This window comes from Hylaeus anthracinus, unplaced genomic scaffold (assembly GCF_026225885.1).
Source record: "Hylaeus anthracinus isolate JK02 unplaced genomic scaffold, UHH_iyHylAnth1.0_haploid 11978, whole genome shotgun sequence".
Classification (NCBI taxonomy): Eukaryota; Metazoa; Arthropoda; class Insecta; order Hymenoptera; family Colletidae; genus Hylaeus; species Hylaeus anthracinus.
The window spans coordinates 2,654,576-2,670,385 of record NW_026534326.1 but is presented as its reverse complement, the minus strand read 5'-3'; the positions used below and the strand labels follow the sequence as shown (position 1 = coordinate 2,670,385).

Here is a 15,810-nt window from a genome sequence, read left to right as displayed (position 1 = left end):
TCTCGTGTCGTCGACGGTGCACCTCTTTGACGAAGTTGCCAATTTCATTCCAAAAAGTTTTCGCAAAATTTCTCGAATTTTCGACTAATCGCACAGACAGTGGCGCCATTCGCGCGTGCCTAACGGATATCTACGTTCATGTAACTTCTATTAAACGTATACGGGCGAGTTAAATCGTACCGCGCCGCCGCCATTGCCAATGTTCGAAAAATTCTTCCGCACGAAGTTTTCACTCCCCCCCTCTTTCCCACGCGTTTCGGGCGGAGTGCACGCCGAGTCTTTCTCTCTCTCGCACCCATCCTCCTCGACACACACACACAAGCAGCCGCAGACATGACACACGCACAGGCACATTCGTTCAAACATAACCTCTAATTGATGTACATACAAAGTATCCGAATGATGTTAATTTTTATTCTCTCTTTTTGAAATTCATGTTGCATACACACGTGTGTGAATTTAGTGGTGGGAATCGCGACACTTCCCTCTCAGCTACCAACGAATATAATCAAAAATTCTCTCGCCACGAAATGTCCAAATTTCATTAATTAGATAAATTCCTCCTAGTAAAAATTTCGAGCGCGCTTCATCGGGGACGCTCGATCTTTAAAATTTCTTTTCGACGCGTAAAGTTGTCAGATTTCGTGATTCAACGATAGCAGTGGTTCTCATGCCGTCGGGGAAATTTGAGAAAACGTCAAATTTCGAGTTTTAGCGATAAGTTATGATTCCGCGCCGCATCGAAAGTTGAGAACCACTGACGTAATTTTAAAAATTTTTTTTTTTTTTTAATTTTATTTTTTACAGTCGATTATCCCTGATAGAGCGTCCCCCGGTGCCAACAAAGAGAAACAACGAGCCTACGAATACCGATAAGTAACCCCTAAAAATGTCAATTTTGAGTTTCGAATCGATCGAGTTCAACAAACCTAATCTACTAGAATCACAAGCGTCGCCGCAGAATTTCTACGAAATCGAAGGCTGAATTTTGCTCCTTGGCCCCCCTCCGCCCCCTGTTCGAGAAACGGGGCCCCCGGAGTTCGTCGTACGCCCCTGGCGCGCGTCGGTGCCGAATAAAGCGGCCGCTCAAGGTCACCGACGAATCGTAAACCAGGACAGTCCGACGCGACACGTAGCGAACGTACTTGAAAGATTCTTAACCTTCGGGCGGGGGGGGGGGAGGAGCAGGCAACGAATTCTCGAGAAATTTCTTAAAACAACATTCTTATTAATAACTTTCCAATCACAAAGGCGATTTGATTCCCATCACTGTACGAATTAATACCGTGTACATGTGTACGTGTACATGTGTACGTGTAAGTGTGCAACCTATACAGTATAATAATATCGTATATATAAAACGCTCCAAATAGAAATAATATTTACCGATTAGTTAATCGAAACGCGTGCGGGGGCAAAAACTACCCAAAATTTTGTATTTCCTCCGCGAATTTCTTTTTTCCATTCCTCGCGTATCTATCGTTTTTTTTTTTTTTTTATCGATTTTAAAACGTACAACAATAATTCAGTCTAATACATTCCGAAAGCACCAATTAGTCAATAGTTTCGTTTCCGATATGGCCGAGTCCGCGTGCTCGGCCGCCATTTTTTTCCCCACGACAAAACCCTGCAAAACGCCCAAGTAATCCAATTCGCACGCCTGAAAAAAAAGGAGCCGTTTCCGCCTAATTTTTCACACCGAGTTCTCTCGCGTTAACAATTAATTTCGAATTATTTTTACAATTAACGTGTATAGTATGTATATAGATGCTAGTAGAAGATACAAGACGCATTTTCGTGTGCTTTTTTTCATGTTCTTCGAAACGTGTGTACGCTGTGTGTGTAACAGTGTCGTGGCCGATCGGGGGGAACCCGAATTCGATGAACTTGACGAGATCGGTGACTTTTCTTTGCGTTCCACTCTCGACAGAGGTATCTAATTATCGTTCGGATATTAGATCATGAATTCAAATATAATCTGTGTCAGTATTTCCCTTCGTTAAGGCGACAATTATTTTCTTTTCTCTAAATAATTGTTGTAATTTTTTTGAATTAATGCTCGTGCAAATAATGACTAAACAAAATTATTGGATGGTGAATGAGAACTACTGTTTCTCGACCGATCCCACGAATCTGTTTGCCTCTCTTTCTCTCTCTCTCTTTCTCTCTCTGTGTATGTGTATGTGTGTGTGTTGGTTTGAGTACGTGTGTGCGCGTACGTGCATTTGCGAGTGCTGCAAGTACAAAGTTTGTGTGTGTGTGTGTGTGTTTTAGTAGTAGTAATAGCAGCAGTAACAGTAGCAGTAATAGTAATAATAGGAGTAACAGTAGTAGTAGTAGTAAGTCGACCGGGTGCACATCCGACGAGGGCAGGTCCTAAAGTGACAAACAACGACGCATATCTTTTCTCCTGGTTGGGAAAAACCGAGGGGACAATTTGTACAATTATCGGTATTATAATATAGTAAATTCCTGACTTACTCCCTCTCCCTCCCTCCCCCACACTCCCGCTGTACTCCCACTCCTCTCGTCCATTCTCTCACACTCTCTCTCTCTCTCTCTCTCTCTCAGCATTATCTGTTTCGTTTAGATTATTAGATTTATCGTTTCCTCAGACTTATTCGTATATATGCCTAGCAGCGACGATTAACTTCTAATATTTATTTTACGTTGTTTATAGTAAAATCAACGCCGAGTGTATCGTCGATTAAAAATTTTGTACGTTTTATATTCACGAACGTCGTAGTACTTTGGTGTGCTAGTGGTGGGCAGCCCCGAAAATTTTGTCAGCTCTTGTTAATTACTGTTAATTACTAACGGAACAAAAACTTAATTACGATAATATTTGCGATTCATTTTTCCTCTCTTTTTCATTTAAATACATTCCGCGTAGCTTATTGCTGTTTCGCCAACTCGATAATTGCACGTTTCGAGCGAATCTCGAAGGTTTTAAAAAAGTAGAAATATAATAAATAATAAATTTTGATGCACCTGGCTAATATAGTTAATTCTCTGAACGTGCTAAAAATGTTTGCTGAGAAAGACTCTCGAATTTTTAATAAAATTGCGACGGTAAGAAAAGGGCCAGTCCTCGCGAAGGACTTAAAATTGCTCGAAGGGTGGCGCCATCTACACTAGCCGCCATTTTTTCACCCCACGGTGCGTGTCACCGACTGGGGCAAATGTCCAGCAATCGATTATCGCGCGATGAAAATTCTCAGGGTTCCTTTACAAACGTTATGTACAATTCAATTTTCAAAAGAAAAAAAAAATAATAAGAGAGAACAACAGCAAAAAACAACCGTGCCGTTCGCGTGTAACCGAAAAAAATAACATGTAAACTGCTATAACAAAGTATAATCATTTAACTTTATTTATAATAATCTTCAGCGTATAAGCTTCCTCCGTTTTCGTTTTTTTACTTTTCTTTTTTTTCTACAGCTTCCAATAAATTAAACGACCTCCATCTTGATTAATAACAAGAACCTTCGTCTCAATCACACACACTCGCTTTCTCTATCGCTCTCGCAGGGCCGACGTTGCCTCCAATAAGAAAATACCGTTTCAACCGTCGGTTCGGCTGATTACAAACGCAGACCGTGTTTATAATTGTTTTTCCTCTTATTTGTAAGGTCAACGAGAGAGGTGACTGCGTTCACGGTGACCTAATCTGACCCACGTGACCTAATTTGATACGTGATTGGTATTATTCCTTAAATAAATATTCGATTGCAAAAATTAATCGAATGAAATTACGAATAAAAGCTCAAAATCAAATCGAATCGAATGAAATTCATTCTGCCTCGAGTAAAATAGTCGAATAAACGTTGCGAATAAATTGAAACCATTCAAGAACAACGAATAACCTTTCTCATAACCTTCCTCGAATAAATCGATGAATGAAACCATTATTCGTCGCTCTCGAATAAATAATCGAATAAACGTTGCGAATAAATTGAAATCATTCAAGAACAACGAATAACCTTTCTCATAACCTTCCTCGAATAAATCGATGAATGAAATCATTATTCGTCGCTCTCGAATAAATAATCGAATAAACGTTGCGAATAAATTGAAATCATTCAAGAACAACGAATAACCTTTCTCATAACCTTTCTCGAATAAATCGATGAATGAAATCGTTATTCGTCGCTCTCGAATAAACGAAGACGTCTTATTCGTTACTCACGAATAAACACGTCGATACTTTATTCGTTATTCAAGAATAAATCTGTGACGTTTTGTTCGGTTATTCGCAAATCAAGCTTTGCTGACAGCTCTGTATAACAATCGAACGCGATTAATGGAATTTTCGTACCTCGTTATTCGTCACCGTGAACGCGAATAAATTGCGTCGAATAATTGTCTATGTACACACAGGCAAAGGAGACACCTAGGAGAAACGGACAGATCAGGGTACCCCGAGCGGACAAACAGACAGACAAGAGAGATCGTGGCACGATCGCGCGTCTACGGTACCGTTAACCCCTCGCGGTCGTACGTCGAGCGTGGCTCGACATCAGTGGGGCGTCAGAATATCTGGACCACAAAGGATTAAACAACATGCGTGGCGCGTGTGACTTTTATGTTCGGCGTGTGTGTATGTGTGTGTACGCGTGTATGTGTGCGTGTGTGCTTGTGTGTCTGATTGTATGCAACGTGTGGCTCGACACGTTTTAAAGGAGTATTATAGTTGTTCCTTAAAAAAACACAGAAACTCGAGTTGGCAGTATCATGAACAAATCGCTCGCTCTACCTCGTCGAATGGCAAATTCGAAATCGAGCGAGCGCGCAAGTGTGTGTATATAATAATATATTTTTTATCTGTTATTTTTTTTCCATTTTCTTTCCGCTTCTCTTTTACGCATCGTTTTGTTGGTTTTGTCTTCCGTTTTGTTTCTTTTCGTCCTCTTCGGTTCATCCTTGACATCTCTGTGTCGTCTGCGCACGCGCGTGGTAGTGTCTTCGTTTCTTCATCTTCTTCTTTTTTCCTCTTCCCTATTTTGTATAATAATCGTCCTTTTTTTTTCTCTTTTTCTTTTTTTTTTCAGCGGTTAGCGTCGAATGGGCGCGGGGAAATAAACGGCTACGACATTTAAGACAATGAGAAAATCGACGTCAACGGTTAACGCCATTGGCAGTGATCGTAGAATTACGTGTTTTCCTTTTTTTTTTCCCTCCGTTTTTGTTTATTTTATTTCTTTTCTTTTGTCTGTGTTCCGTGACTTTGCATGTCGCGTTGTGTTTGTGTTTGTGTGTCTGTCCGTGTACGGTTTCTCCCTCCCTCGCTTTGCCATCCATTTTGCTCCCTCCTTTCACTCCCCACCCCCACTCTTCTCTCTCGCTCTCTCTCTCTCTTTCTCACACACACATACGCACGTTTCTTTTGCTTTCATTCTGTCGTTCCCTCGCCGAGTAACGTATGACCGGTTTTTCATTTGTCGAAGTATGCGGTTCACCTTGATTCCTGAGCGTCTCGACGTGAAACCTGCAGAACGCGATTGTGGGGGGGACGGGGGCGAGGGGACTTGCTCCAGGCGGTTCAAGTTTCGCGCCATTTCGCTTTTTCAACGGCCATTGCTCGCGTATCGGTGGTGGTATAGATCGGCCTTGTGCTTGGAATAATATTCGAATAAGATACGACTAGAAATCGTCGAAATTATTCGTTATTCGCGAACAAATCTTGGTGAATTACTCGTTATTCGCAAATAAATCGTCGAAATTACTCGTTATTCATGAAGAAACACCGTTGAATTATTCGTTATTCGCGAATTAACCTCGCCGACTTATTCGTTTCGCGAATAAATCCTTGAAACTATTCGTAATTTACGAATAAACCTTGGTGAATTACTCGTTATTCGCAAATAAATCGTCGAAATTACTCGTTATTCATGAAGAAACACCGTTGAATTATTCGTTATTCGCGAATAAATCTCGCCGAATTATTACAAATAAATATACCATATTAACGTGAAACAGGTCCTTAGAGCAAACAAAGAAAGCACCCCACCTAAAATTCTTGCCCCAAAATGAAAAGACTACTTCACATTTTTTCATTTAAAATTGTTATTTAAATACGAGTCTCGTCTCTGTCCGTCCAACTGAGCAATTACTCGATGTTACTGCCAATCTTTACCCCAACGTTCTGACCAATCTCTGCACAACCCAAGCTGTGGGTCATCAGGTAAAAAAGGGGAGACGTTGCCTATGACCCACGTGCCGGGTTACGAGCAAAACTAGCGAGATAGATAGCGTTTACCTAAAGTGAATCGAAAGGAAGTTTAACGTCGAACCTTACTCGTTACGAATTTTAGAGTCCAAAGCTACTTCAGTTGTGTATACAATAGGCAATGTCGTCACAGTGTGTGTGTCTTCGATATATTTCTTTGCTCCTCCTCTTGTATTCCCTTTTTCATTCACTCTCTCCCCTTTTTCACGGTTTCTCTTGCAAAAACGACGATGCCTGAAAGCACTCGATATGGAAGATGTAAGAATGCGTGGCACAACAATGAGGAGTAAAGGTGCGTGCAAAATGGTTTATCTGCGTAGTCGCTCTTCAGGTATCCCCCTGTCTCGACGTGTTGCCAACTAGCCAGAGATTCTCTTCAGTCGGACACACGACGTTCAGAACTGACAATTTCAGGACTTTGGTTAAAAACCAAATTGTGCCTTGGTTGTTTCACGGTAGATATCCTCTACTTTGCTGGTTCTTTATATAATTGTGCAATTATTTTAAATGAAACTTTGTCCATCTTTGCTCGAATCCCATGAAAAGTTGAAACACTGCGTTGAAGGATTACCTTACGGTTACCAGCAGCCACCCAAGACTTTGTCCACCGGTCTATTTAGAAACAATCTACAACTCAGAAGAGTATCTATCGGTACATATTGATTATTAACTATTAACTTCTGCTAGGTGTATCAAAAGCCTCGTCTCCTCAAATTACACACTGTAAATAGACAACGATGGAATTAGGAAGCCTCAAACAGCCATCCGATGGACAAAGTGTTGATATACCAGCCAGTGGACACCGTTGAGCATACATTTACAAGAACTTTTCTAATTATTCTCAGATGGTGGCCAGAAATATTCTCCAAGAGAGTCGAATCTCTCTTGGAGACCTTAGCCCAGATCCCTGTCAGCAACGCCTCGAGACAGTTCCTGGTACGATCTTCTCGTCGAGTCTGAAGATGATGACGGTGATGAGATATTTCTTCGTTTCTCGTCTCAGGTTGTCTCTCCGCCGTGTAGCTCTGCTCCGTGCTTCTTGCAACGTTCTTTTGGTGGTGTTCTGGCGTACACTCTGCGGTGTGGCAGTGTCAGCCTTGCGGCGTTTTACCTAGAGTACAGTTCTCTTATCGTTTTATCATTTAGTCGTCTGCCACGTCACTCCGAGGCGTCGAAGGTCTTCTAAAATGACTGTTCCTTGAGAAACGTCTGCAGGCGTTAGTCGATCCCTGGAGCAATGCTTCGGTCCTTGACCAAAGATGAATCTACTAAGAGTTCAAGTCCTTGCGAGTTTAAGTCCTTATCTTTCTGTGCCTATCGAGGCATCCTGTCCGCACTGCTCCAGAGGTCGATGTCGCTTGCTTTAGCTTCGTTTAACAGGTATAACGTTACAATAGTAGAACACGATACGTGTGTGTATATATATATATATATACACACATATATACGGTGTTTCTAGTCGGCCTAGGCGATGGTAGTTCTTATACGTGGAACTGACGCTCTTATCTGACTGTCCGCTTTGCTATCTCGACTTTCCACCCTTCTGTTACGTTAATCTTATCGTTTTCTTTTGCTTAAAACCTGCGTTTGGAGTCTACTACGGAATACAATTGCGTACAATCAGTTAATAGCATAGAGTTACAGTGTTACAACATCCAGAATCTTAGTGTATCATGCTCTGTGTGAGTGTGTGCCAGAATCGGGCTACGATTATTGACGCTCTGACCACCCAGCGATCACCACGGGTGGATTGCGGTTTAGCCAACGCAACGTTTAGGAGTGTGTACATAGTTTGAGTGTGTGTAAGAGCGTGGTTTGTTATTCTCAGGTGGTGTTACGAGTCTCTATCTAAGAGGGCGACCCAGCTGTCGGGTATCCGGAGTTCTCAGCCTCCAAGCCACCTTTTGTTTTTAATGCTAGCATATTACACAGGGTCTAGGCGAGTCTCAGAGTCCCTAGCGAATAGTCCTCCTGATTCCTCTGCTTCCAACCCCAAAACGTTCCCTCCACATCCTTAGCAACCCTGTTCCGTGTTTCTCCTTTGAAAAGATCTTTGTTTGTAACCCTCACGCATCCAGTTCTCGTGAATTTCTCGTTCCCCCTGTCCCAGCTCGGTTATCATTCACTCTATCTCTCCCCCTCCCTCTCTAATCTCTCTAAATAATTAACCCCACGTTCCCTCTCATTCTCTCTCATTCTCTCTCCGCACAGATTTACGATATTTTACTTGATTTTGTTGATTTTTTTTTTCTTCTTTATATTAAAAAATTAAAACGGACGGTTAAATTTCATGGTTTCGTTTTGTCGGTGAGCCGATGTCCGCTGCTGAAGGCACAAGGCTTTGCACTTGAACTCGGTCACCTAGCCTAGCTTCGCTGACTTACTACGACCTACTACCAACTAGCCTCGCTTACTTACTTTACTTACTTCCTACGTTTCTACTACGTTATTCCCACGTTTCCTCTATCCTCGTTTCCAGCCGTTCCTCAAATGCCAAGCCTAGTCCTCGACCCAACCTCTGATCCACGACACCCTTCAAAGACCATCGATTCCTCCATCCCATTCTAACTCGCTCCTCTTTCTCGTATAAACAATGTACATGCTAGCAATATATTATTATGCTATGTGTGTGATATAGACTCTATGGTATCGTTATGTATAATCGTATCATTTGTTATTCTTCTTTTTGTTTGTTACTTCGCACTCGATTGCCGGGTCGCTGCTCAACAGCTGGCCCCAGACCATCACCTACCAAACTCGGTGATCACCCTACCGTCAATTGCACGCATACACAATCATTCTCTCTTTCTCTCACGCTCCCTGACTCTCTTAGATTCTTAATCTTCCCGTGCGCCTTAGCCTGAACCTTACGCGTTATACATTAGACATTTACATATCGATTCCGGGGGTAGCCAGGTAGAGGATATAGTAATAACATAACTGTAGGTAGCTCCTTATTACAGTCTCTGTACTGTCTCTACGTATCACAGCCTGGGTGCCTCGCCACTGCCTTCGTAACCTTTCGTAATCTCTGCTCCGAAGAGCTCGTCTCGCCTCCTCGAGGCTCTCGGACGCAGAAGAGAACCTGGACGAAGAGCCTCGAGGCTCGGGACGACCTGGGCTTGCCCCTGGGGCGAGGCAGTGGCATGGTGGTGCACTAGTACAAGGTGTATCGCGCACGCCGTTTTCTCACGTCCACGTTTGCTTCGTCGTCCGTTGCCGCGCTCCAGCGTCGTCTTCGGACGTCGCAGGGGACTATAAACACTGTTAGCCGATCGGCGCAGGCGCCGGTGACCGGCTACGGGGGAACTAGGGCGTCACGTCCCAGATCTCCGCGAGGAATAGTGGCAGCTTTTTGTTCTTGAACTTCAGACTGAAGCACATCTCGCTGTTCTGGTTACCGAGGGTCCGCAGCTCCGTCAATACCGACAACAACTTCGCGAACACCGTCCCGGACTTTGGCCTGCGACGATTGTCCACGTACGCCCTCAACGCCTCCAGGTAGATCTCCTGGATCTTCTCCACTTTCCAGCCTTCCAGGAGGTTTGGTCGCTCTGAAACCAGACATTCAAATTAGTAAGAAGCTGAAGAATGCTAGGAAAGTTGAGAGTCTCTTTAACGAGGTCTCAAAGTGGAGAGAAATTGACTGCAACGCTCGGGACAACCTTTTATTTGTAAAACAAAAAGTTTTGAAGAGAGTTTTAAGGATTCGCTAACAATACCAATTGGTTTGGTCGCTCTAAAACCAGAGAGTGAAATGAATACATGCTAAGAAGGCGAAGAGTCTCTTTAAAAAGGTCTCAAAGTGGAGAGAAATTGACTGCGGAGCTCGAAACAAGATTTCATTTCTGTTGCACTGAACAGGAAGTTTTGAAAGGAGTTTTTACACTGTAGTGTACACTTTCCTCCACAAGGATTCTCTAAGTATACCAATTGATTTGGTCACTCTAAAACTAGAAATTGACATAAATGTGGAGAGAAATTGACTGCGAGGCTTCAAACCTTTTATTTGCGTTGAACAAAAAGTTTTGAAGAGAGTTTTAAGGATTCACTAACTATATCAATTGGTTTAATCGCTCTAAAATTAGAATAAGGTCTCAACGTAAAGAGACCACAATATAATATCCAAGGGAATCCCAACTCTGCCCTCTGAAGAGCACAGCATTGGATGCAATGCTTAAAGTGACTTCTGCGTGCCAAATTTCAATCTAACCAAGAAAAATGCTACAAACAGCTTCAGCTGGCTTGCCATTTCTCAGTTACAGACTACATAAAGTCATTCAGTCTTGGTTTAACATTATTTCTCAAAATAATATCCAGACCTAATCTAACTTTGCCTTTTGGAATAATTCCTACTCTCCAGCTGACCTGCCTGAGTTACAGATTAAACGTTTTTTGTAAATAGGAATATTATTCCTATATTATATTTAATTTTATATTATTATATTATTATATTATATATTAATATTAATCGCTAATATATAATATTAATTAATATAATAATATAATATTATTAAATAGGAATATTTTTCTAATAAATTTCCTACGTAGGAGTTTTTAACAGTCTGGTATTTGGTTCTCTGCGTACCTGAGAATATGACAATGGCAGTTAATAACGCATACTCTGCATTGTTGACTTTCATGGCATACATCTGCCTGCAGAAGTGCAGGAGATCTTCAATCGTCTCGCCCATGCCTGCCACATTATAGCTGTCCCTGGTGTACGGCTGGTTATTGGCGAATATTATGCTGTCTGTTTGTACGTCGTACTTCCTCGCCATCCGGAGCATCATCACCTCGCTGGAGCAGGCCTTCAAAAGGGCTATCTGATCCTCTCGCAGGAGCTCATCAAAGCCAGGTAACCTTTTGGAGAACTCGACGATTAACTGCACGGTCAGGATAGTGATTTCTGTTAAATGCCTGAACTTGTAATCGCTGATGTCCTCTCCCTCTGATGGCTGATGCTGAAGAAGAAATTTATCTCTTATTAGCACACTTTTCATTCAGAATCATCCAATGTAAGTTTAGTTTCATTCAGATATCAGTCATTTTCAATGATTATTTTCCAATGGAGGCTAAGTTTTCAAACACTTACTGTGATCCTTTTGAGATCCTCTTCACTGGGTTGCTCGTACTCGTTTTGAAAATAAACGAGCCTGTGTATCAGCTCCTCCTGTTCAGGGCTGATGGGTTTCACATAGCCGAAAGGGCTGACGGGTGTTAGAATACCACTGCTCCCAGACGTGGACAAGGATTCAGCTTCCGCTGGTTCAATCTTCACACCCATTTGGTCGCTGCGTATCACGCTGCCTGGTGAACCATTCATCGTTGTACTGTTCGGTTTGTCCTTTTCCTGCAATGGTACAGGAAGCTTGATAACTGAAGCGTACAACAATAGAATAGTTTACAATCTTTGTATGTAGTGCTTCGAACAATCAAAATCTTAGGATTCATGAGTTAATCCTTTTTTTTGTGAATTCTCTAAGACTTGTTATATGAAATATTGTCCATCAATGGCTCTAACCGACTCACATGTTAATTGCCATATATACTTAAGTGGATACTCGTCTGTGTGGATCTAGGACACCACCTGTGTCACTTTCAATACACATACAGCTCCTAATTATCACCATTTGTATAAGAATTGTACTTGTTTTGGTTCTGAGGTAGTGGTGTCTTTCAAGTTACAAGATTATCCCCACCAATCCCTGGAATTGCAGACCCCAAGAGAACTAATTAAACAAGAGTGAGCATTGTGGTTAAGAAAAGGGGCACAGATGGTGCTGGTTAAGGACACCAGTGAATATTACAAACTCTTTTTACACCTCTCTACAAAGATTCCTTTGAAGAACATTAATTAATTTAAGCTTAGATAGCTTGGTTAGAAGAAGAGATGCTAGATGGCGCCTAAGTGTAGAGCTGGTGTCAAAATAGGACCTTTTGGAGATGCAATAAATTTACAAATTAAAAAGAAATAGGTGAATGATAGTCTTAAAAAATTAGAATTCTAAAGACCTCTGACTAGTAGGGAGTAATATAGACTAAAGTTATTGAATTTATACCAAAAGTAAGGTTTGATACTAAAAGTACCGAGGTCACCCATATTCATTATACATTCAACCATATCTATGTAATTGCAGAAAAAAGGAACAAACAGGCTATTAGAATTCTAAAGACCTCTGACTAGTAGGGAGTAATATAGACTAAAGTTATCGAATTTATACCAAAAGTAAGGTTTGATACTAAAAGTACAAAGGTTACCTATATTCATTATACATTCAACTGTATCTTTGTAATTGCAGAAAAAAGGAGCAAACTGGCTATTCAATCACACTAATTTTCTGTTACAATTATCATAATTGTCATAAAATTCTAGGAAAAGCATTGGTAAAATACAAATTCATAACTTTATACGCATATTCGAAAAAAAGAAACTCAAAGTACCGTCTTCTAAATGTTGTACAGTGCGTAATATTTTACATATCAATGCAATTGTTCGCATCTTTTAATCTTTCCATATACAGTCAGTGTGAGAAGTATTCGTACAGCAACCAATTTAAAATAAATGGTTCCTATACGAATACTTATTACACTGACTGTATTTACACTAGTCATAAATGCACAGTTAACAACTTTTGTAAGAAGTTTGGAGTATATGATACAAATAGACCAGCTCAGTAGTTTTACTGCTAACTGCTTCATCTACCAATATATCAAGTAAATGCTAAAAGGAGCACAAAAGTAATATCTACACCAATATACTCATTTTACAGAGAATATTAGCTACGCTTTAACAGTTTACAACTACAAATGACCCTATCCTAACTCCATCTTGCTACTTTAACTTTATCAACAGTTACATATTATTATAACAGTTAAATAATCAGCTTCGTTATTCCTAAAGTAATATTTACACCAATATACTCATTTTACAGAGAATATTAGCTACGCTTTAACAGTTTACAACTATAATTGACCCTATCCTAACTCCATCTTGCTACTTTAACTTTATCAACAGTTACATATTATTATACCAGTTAAATAATTAGCTTTCTTATTCCCAAAGGTGTCCATCGACCACTTAACTTGAACATAAAGGTGTTTGTACTGTGAACTTGCCGATACAACCATGTAGAAATTAGTTGTACGTAAGGGGGCTTGTTTGTAACAAACAAGGGGGTAATCTATATGTATCGTTGGACTCTACCTTCTGCGCTTTCTTCTCCTTGCGCTTGACAGCACATTGATACTCTGGCACAACGCACTCAGGCCTCATGCCAACGGTCAGACACTTCTTCAGCCTACACTCCTGGCACTTGCGCCGCATGTACATGTCGATCTCGCAATTGTTCCCGTATTTACACTGATAGACCGCATTCTTGGTGATGCTGCGCCTGAAGAATCCCTTGCAGCCTTCACAGGTCAGGGCGTTGTAGTGGTACCCGGAGGCACGGTCCCCGCAGACCAGGCACAGCTCTTCCTGCTGCCTAGGCGTGGGCCCTTTCTTCTTCCTGGCGTCGCAGCCGTCGGTGCCGCCGCCTCCTCCGCCTCCACCACCCCCGCTTCCATAACCGTTCAAAGACCCAGGCTGCGACAACTCGTCCCTACCTGCGAACAGACAATTTAAGAAACTGTTAGACGCCTGAATCCTCCCAAACACCTCGTCTGTCGACTCTATTACACGGGAAGTCCCCAGTTGGGGCCCAATTTCTGGGACCACCCCGCATTTCTCCGTTGTTGCAAACGATAGGGAAAAATTGTTTAGACAAAAACTGTCGAGTTTCTAGGGGACAATATTAACATATGCGCGGAAAGTATATCAAGGTCATATTTTTGAAAAATTCAAGGTCACTAATATTTTTTTAAAGTAGAATGGGTATTTTCAATATTGTATGCTTGTGACTGATGAAAAGACGAATTTAAAGGGATATAATAAGGTGACCTTCGGGTGACCTTGAGAGGAGTTATCGTTAAAAAATCAGGGCGGGCAGAATCTGGAGTATCTCTGTTGTTTTTAATGATACAGAAAAATTGTTCGGATAAAAAACTGCAAGGTTTCGAGGTGGCAATTTTACCACGTGCGTTAAAAATATATCGAGGTGATATTTTTGAAAAATTCAAGGTCATCAATGATCTTTTTTTAACCGGATGAGTTATTTTTATTATTGCAGTATTGTGTCTGATAAAAAGACGAATTCAAACGTGTACAATAGGTCGACCTTGTGATGACCTCGAGAGAAGCTACACGTGGCCAAAAATGGAAAAGGAAAAAACAATTAAATAATTTTAATAATCTCGCTCATTTTCATACGTATCAACTTATATTCAATTATATTCAGTTAATGTAACTTATATTCAGTTGTCAAATTGTATAAAATAAATGTTAATAATTTCTCAAATTGTTTGCTTAGATCAGTTTTAATTCGTGGTAACGAAAACGTTTTCTCGGAATTTCTGAGGCCGTTTTCTCCTGGAACTTTCCATCGAGAAAGATTTTGCCGAAGATGACGCACCGCGATGTTCCCCCGCCCACGAAAAGCGAAGGTACTTTCCCGACGATTCCGCGAAGAGCTATAGAATGGATTCCTTGGATCATCAAGAAATACTGATCACCGTGAAAACATCCACCTGGAACACTGAGACACTGACCGTGCTAGGTGGTCACTCGGTTATTCCCCTTCTGCCTCGTCCAGGATTGCCAACCTCTTCGGATACCTTCATTATCTTCATTAACAAATCTCGCAATATCTCCACTCAATTTTACAGAATTTTCGTCTCGATTGGCGAATTAATTTTACTTTAGTATGTTTCCTTATATTGTTCATTTCCATTTGTTTATTCCCATTTGTTTATTCCCATTAAAATTATTGTTCTCTCTTCGTGTTCTCTTATGATATTACTACGGAATTTTAGTAGCAGTGGAAAATGGGCTTAAAAGTATTTTTTTAAGTAATATTTTATACAGTAAAGTATTTCGCCCTAGGGAATTTCTCTAAGAATTCAAGTACGATTAATTTAATTTCGCCCTGTATATAATTCTCCTAACGATTTTTAAAATTGAAAAAGAATCAATGATAATAAAAAAAAAGAAAAGAAAAAAAAACTAAAACTCTAAACAAAGTGTTCAGAAGAGAAACTAAAACCTGATAAATCAGTGGGCACGACTTCATGCAACGGCTCGGCATCGATGCCATAACGAGTTTGTGTATATATTGGTAAGTGGCACATAATGATTGTATATAGAGCTGAACGGACAGCCTTCTCGTTGCTGTATCTCAGACAGGTTTCCTTACTGCAGGGGAATCTGATAATTCAACGCCACGTGCACACAGATTATGGCACCTTCCAATGTTCTTCCAGAGTTATTATCCGTTATAACATTTTTCCAATTTATCCAATTTATCCAATTTCGATTATTCTCCGTGCACCTTCGTTTTGAGAGCATTTCTCTGTCTAAGAGTCGCGGGGCCACCCCCCACCAATCAGGACTCAGACAATATAACCCGCTCCAACCTTAATCGGCTCATTATTATGTATTATACAGGGTGTCCTAAAAATATTGCAGGTCATTGAAAGGGGTG

General features: G+C 40.9%; 1 protein-coding gene and 1 long non-coding RNA gene across 3 annotated transcripts in view; one reads left to right on the top strand and one right to left on the bottom strand.

The window, feature by feature from the left end:
• The window catches only part of LOC128896912 (uncharacterized), a 149,520-nt gene extending 143,978 nt beyond the window's left edge, over positions 1 to 5,542 (top strand). The window contains exon 2 of the long non-coding RNA XR_008462170.1: positions 2,242 to 5,542. This is a non-coding gene — a long non-coding RNA (uncharacterized LOC128896912). The remainder of the gene's footprint in view (positions 1 to 2,241) is intronic.
• Positions 3,343 to 15,810, bottom strand: part of LOC128896883 (ecdysone receptor) — a 131,071-nt gene continuing 118,603 nt past the window's right edge. The window contains exons 4-7 of one of the 2 annotated variants that reach the window (XM_054160440.1): positions 13,437 to 13,837; positions 11,325 to 11,582; positions 10,818 to 11,193; positions 3,343 to 9,783 (exon numbers count right to left, since the gene is read on the bottom strand). In XM_054160440.1, coding sequence (XP_054016415.1) covers positions 9,539 to 9,783; positions 10,818 to 11,193; positions 11,325 to 11,582; positions 13,437 to 13,837 — 1,280 coding nt within the window. In that variant the 3' untranslated portion in view covers positions 3,343 to 9,538. The remainder of the gene's footprint in view (positions 9,784 to 10,817; positions 11,194 to 11,324; positions 11,583 to 13,436; positions 13,838 to 15,810) is intronic. The other variant, XM_054160441.1, reaches the window with a different exon arrangement.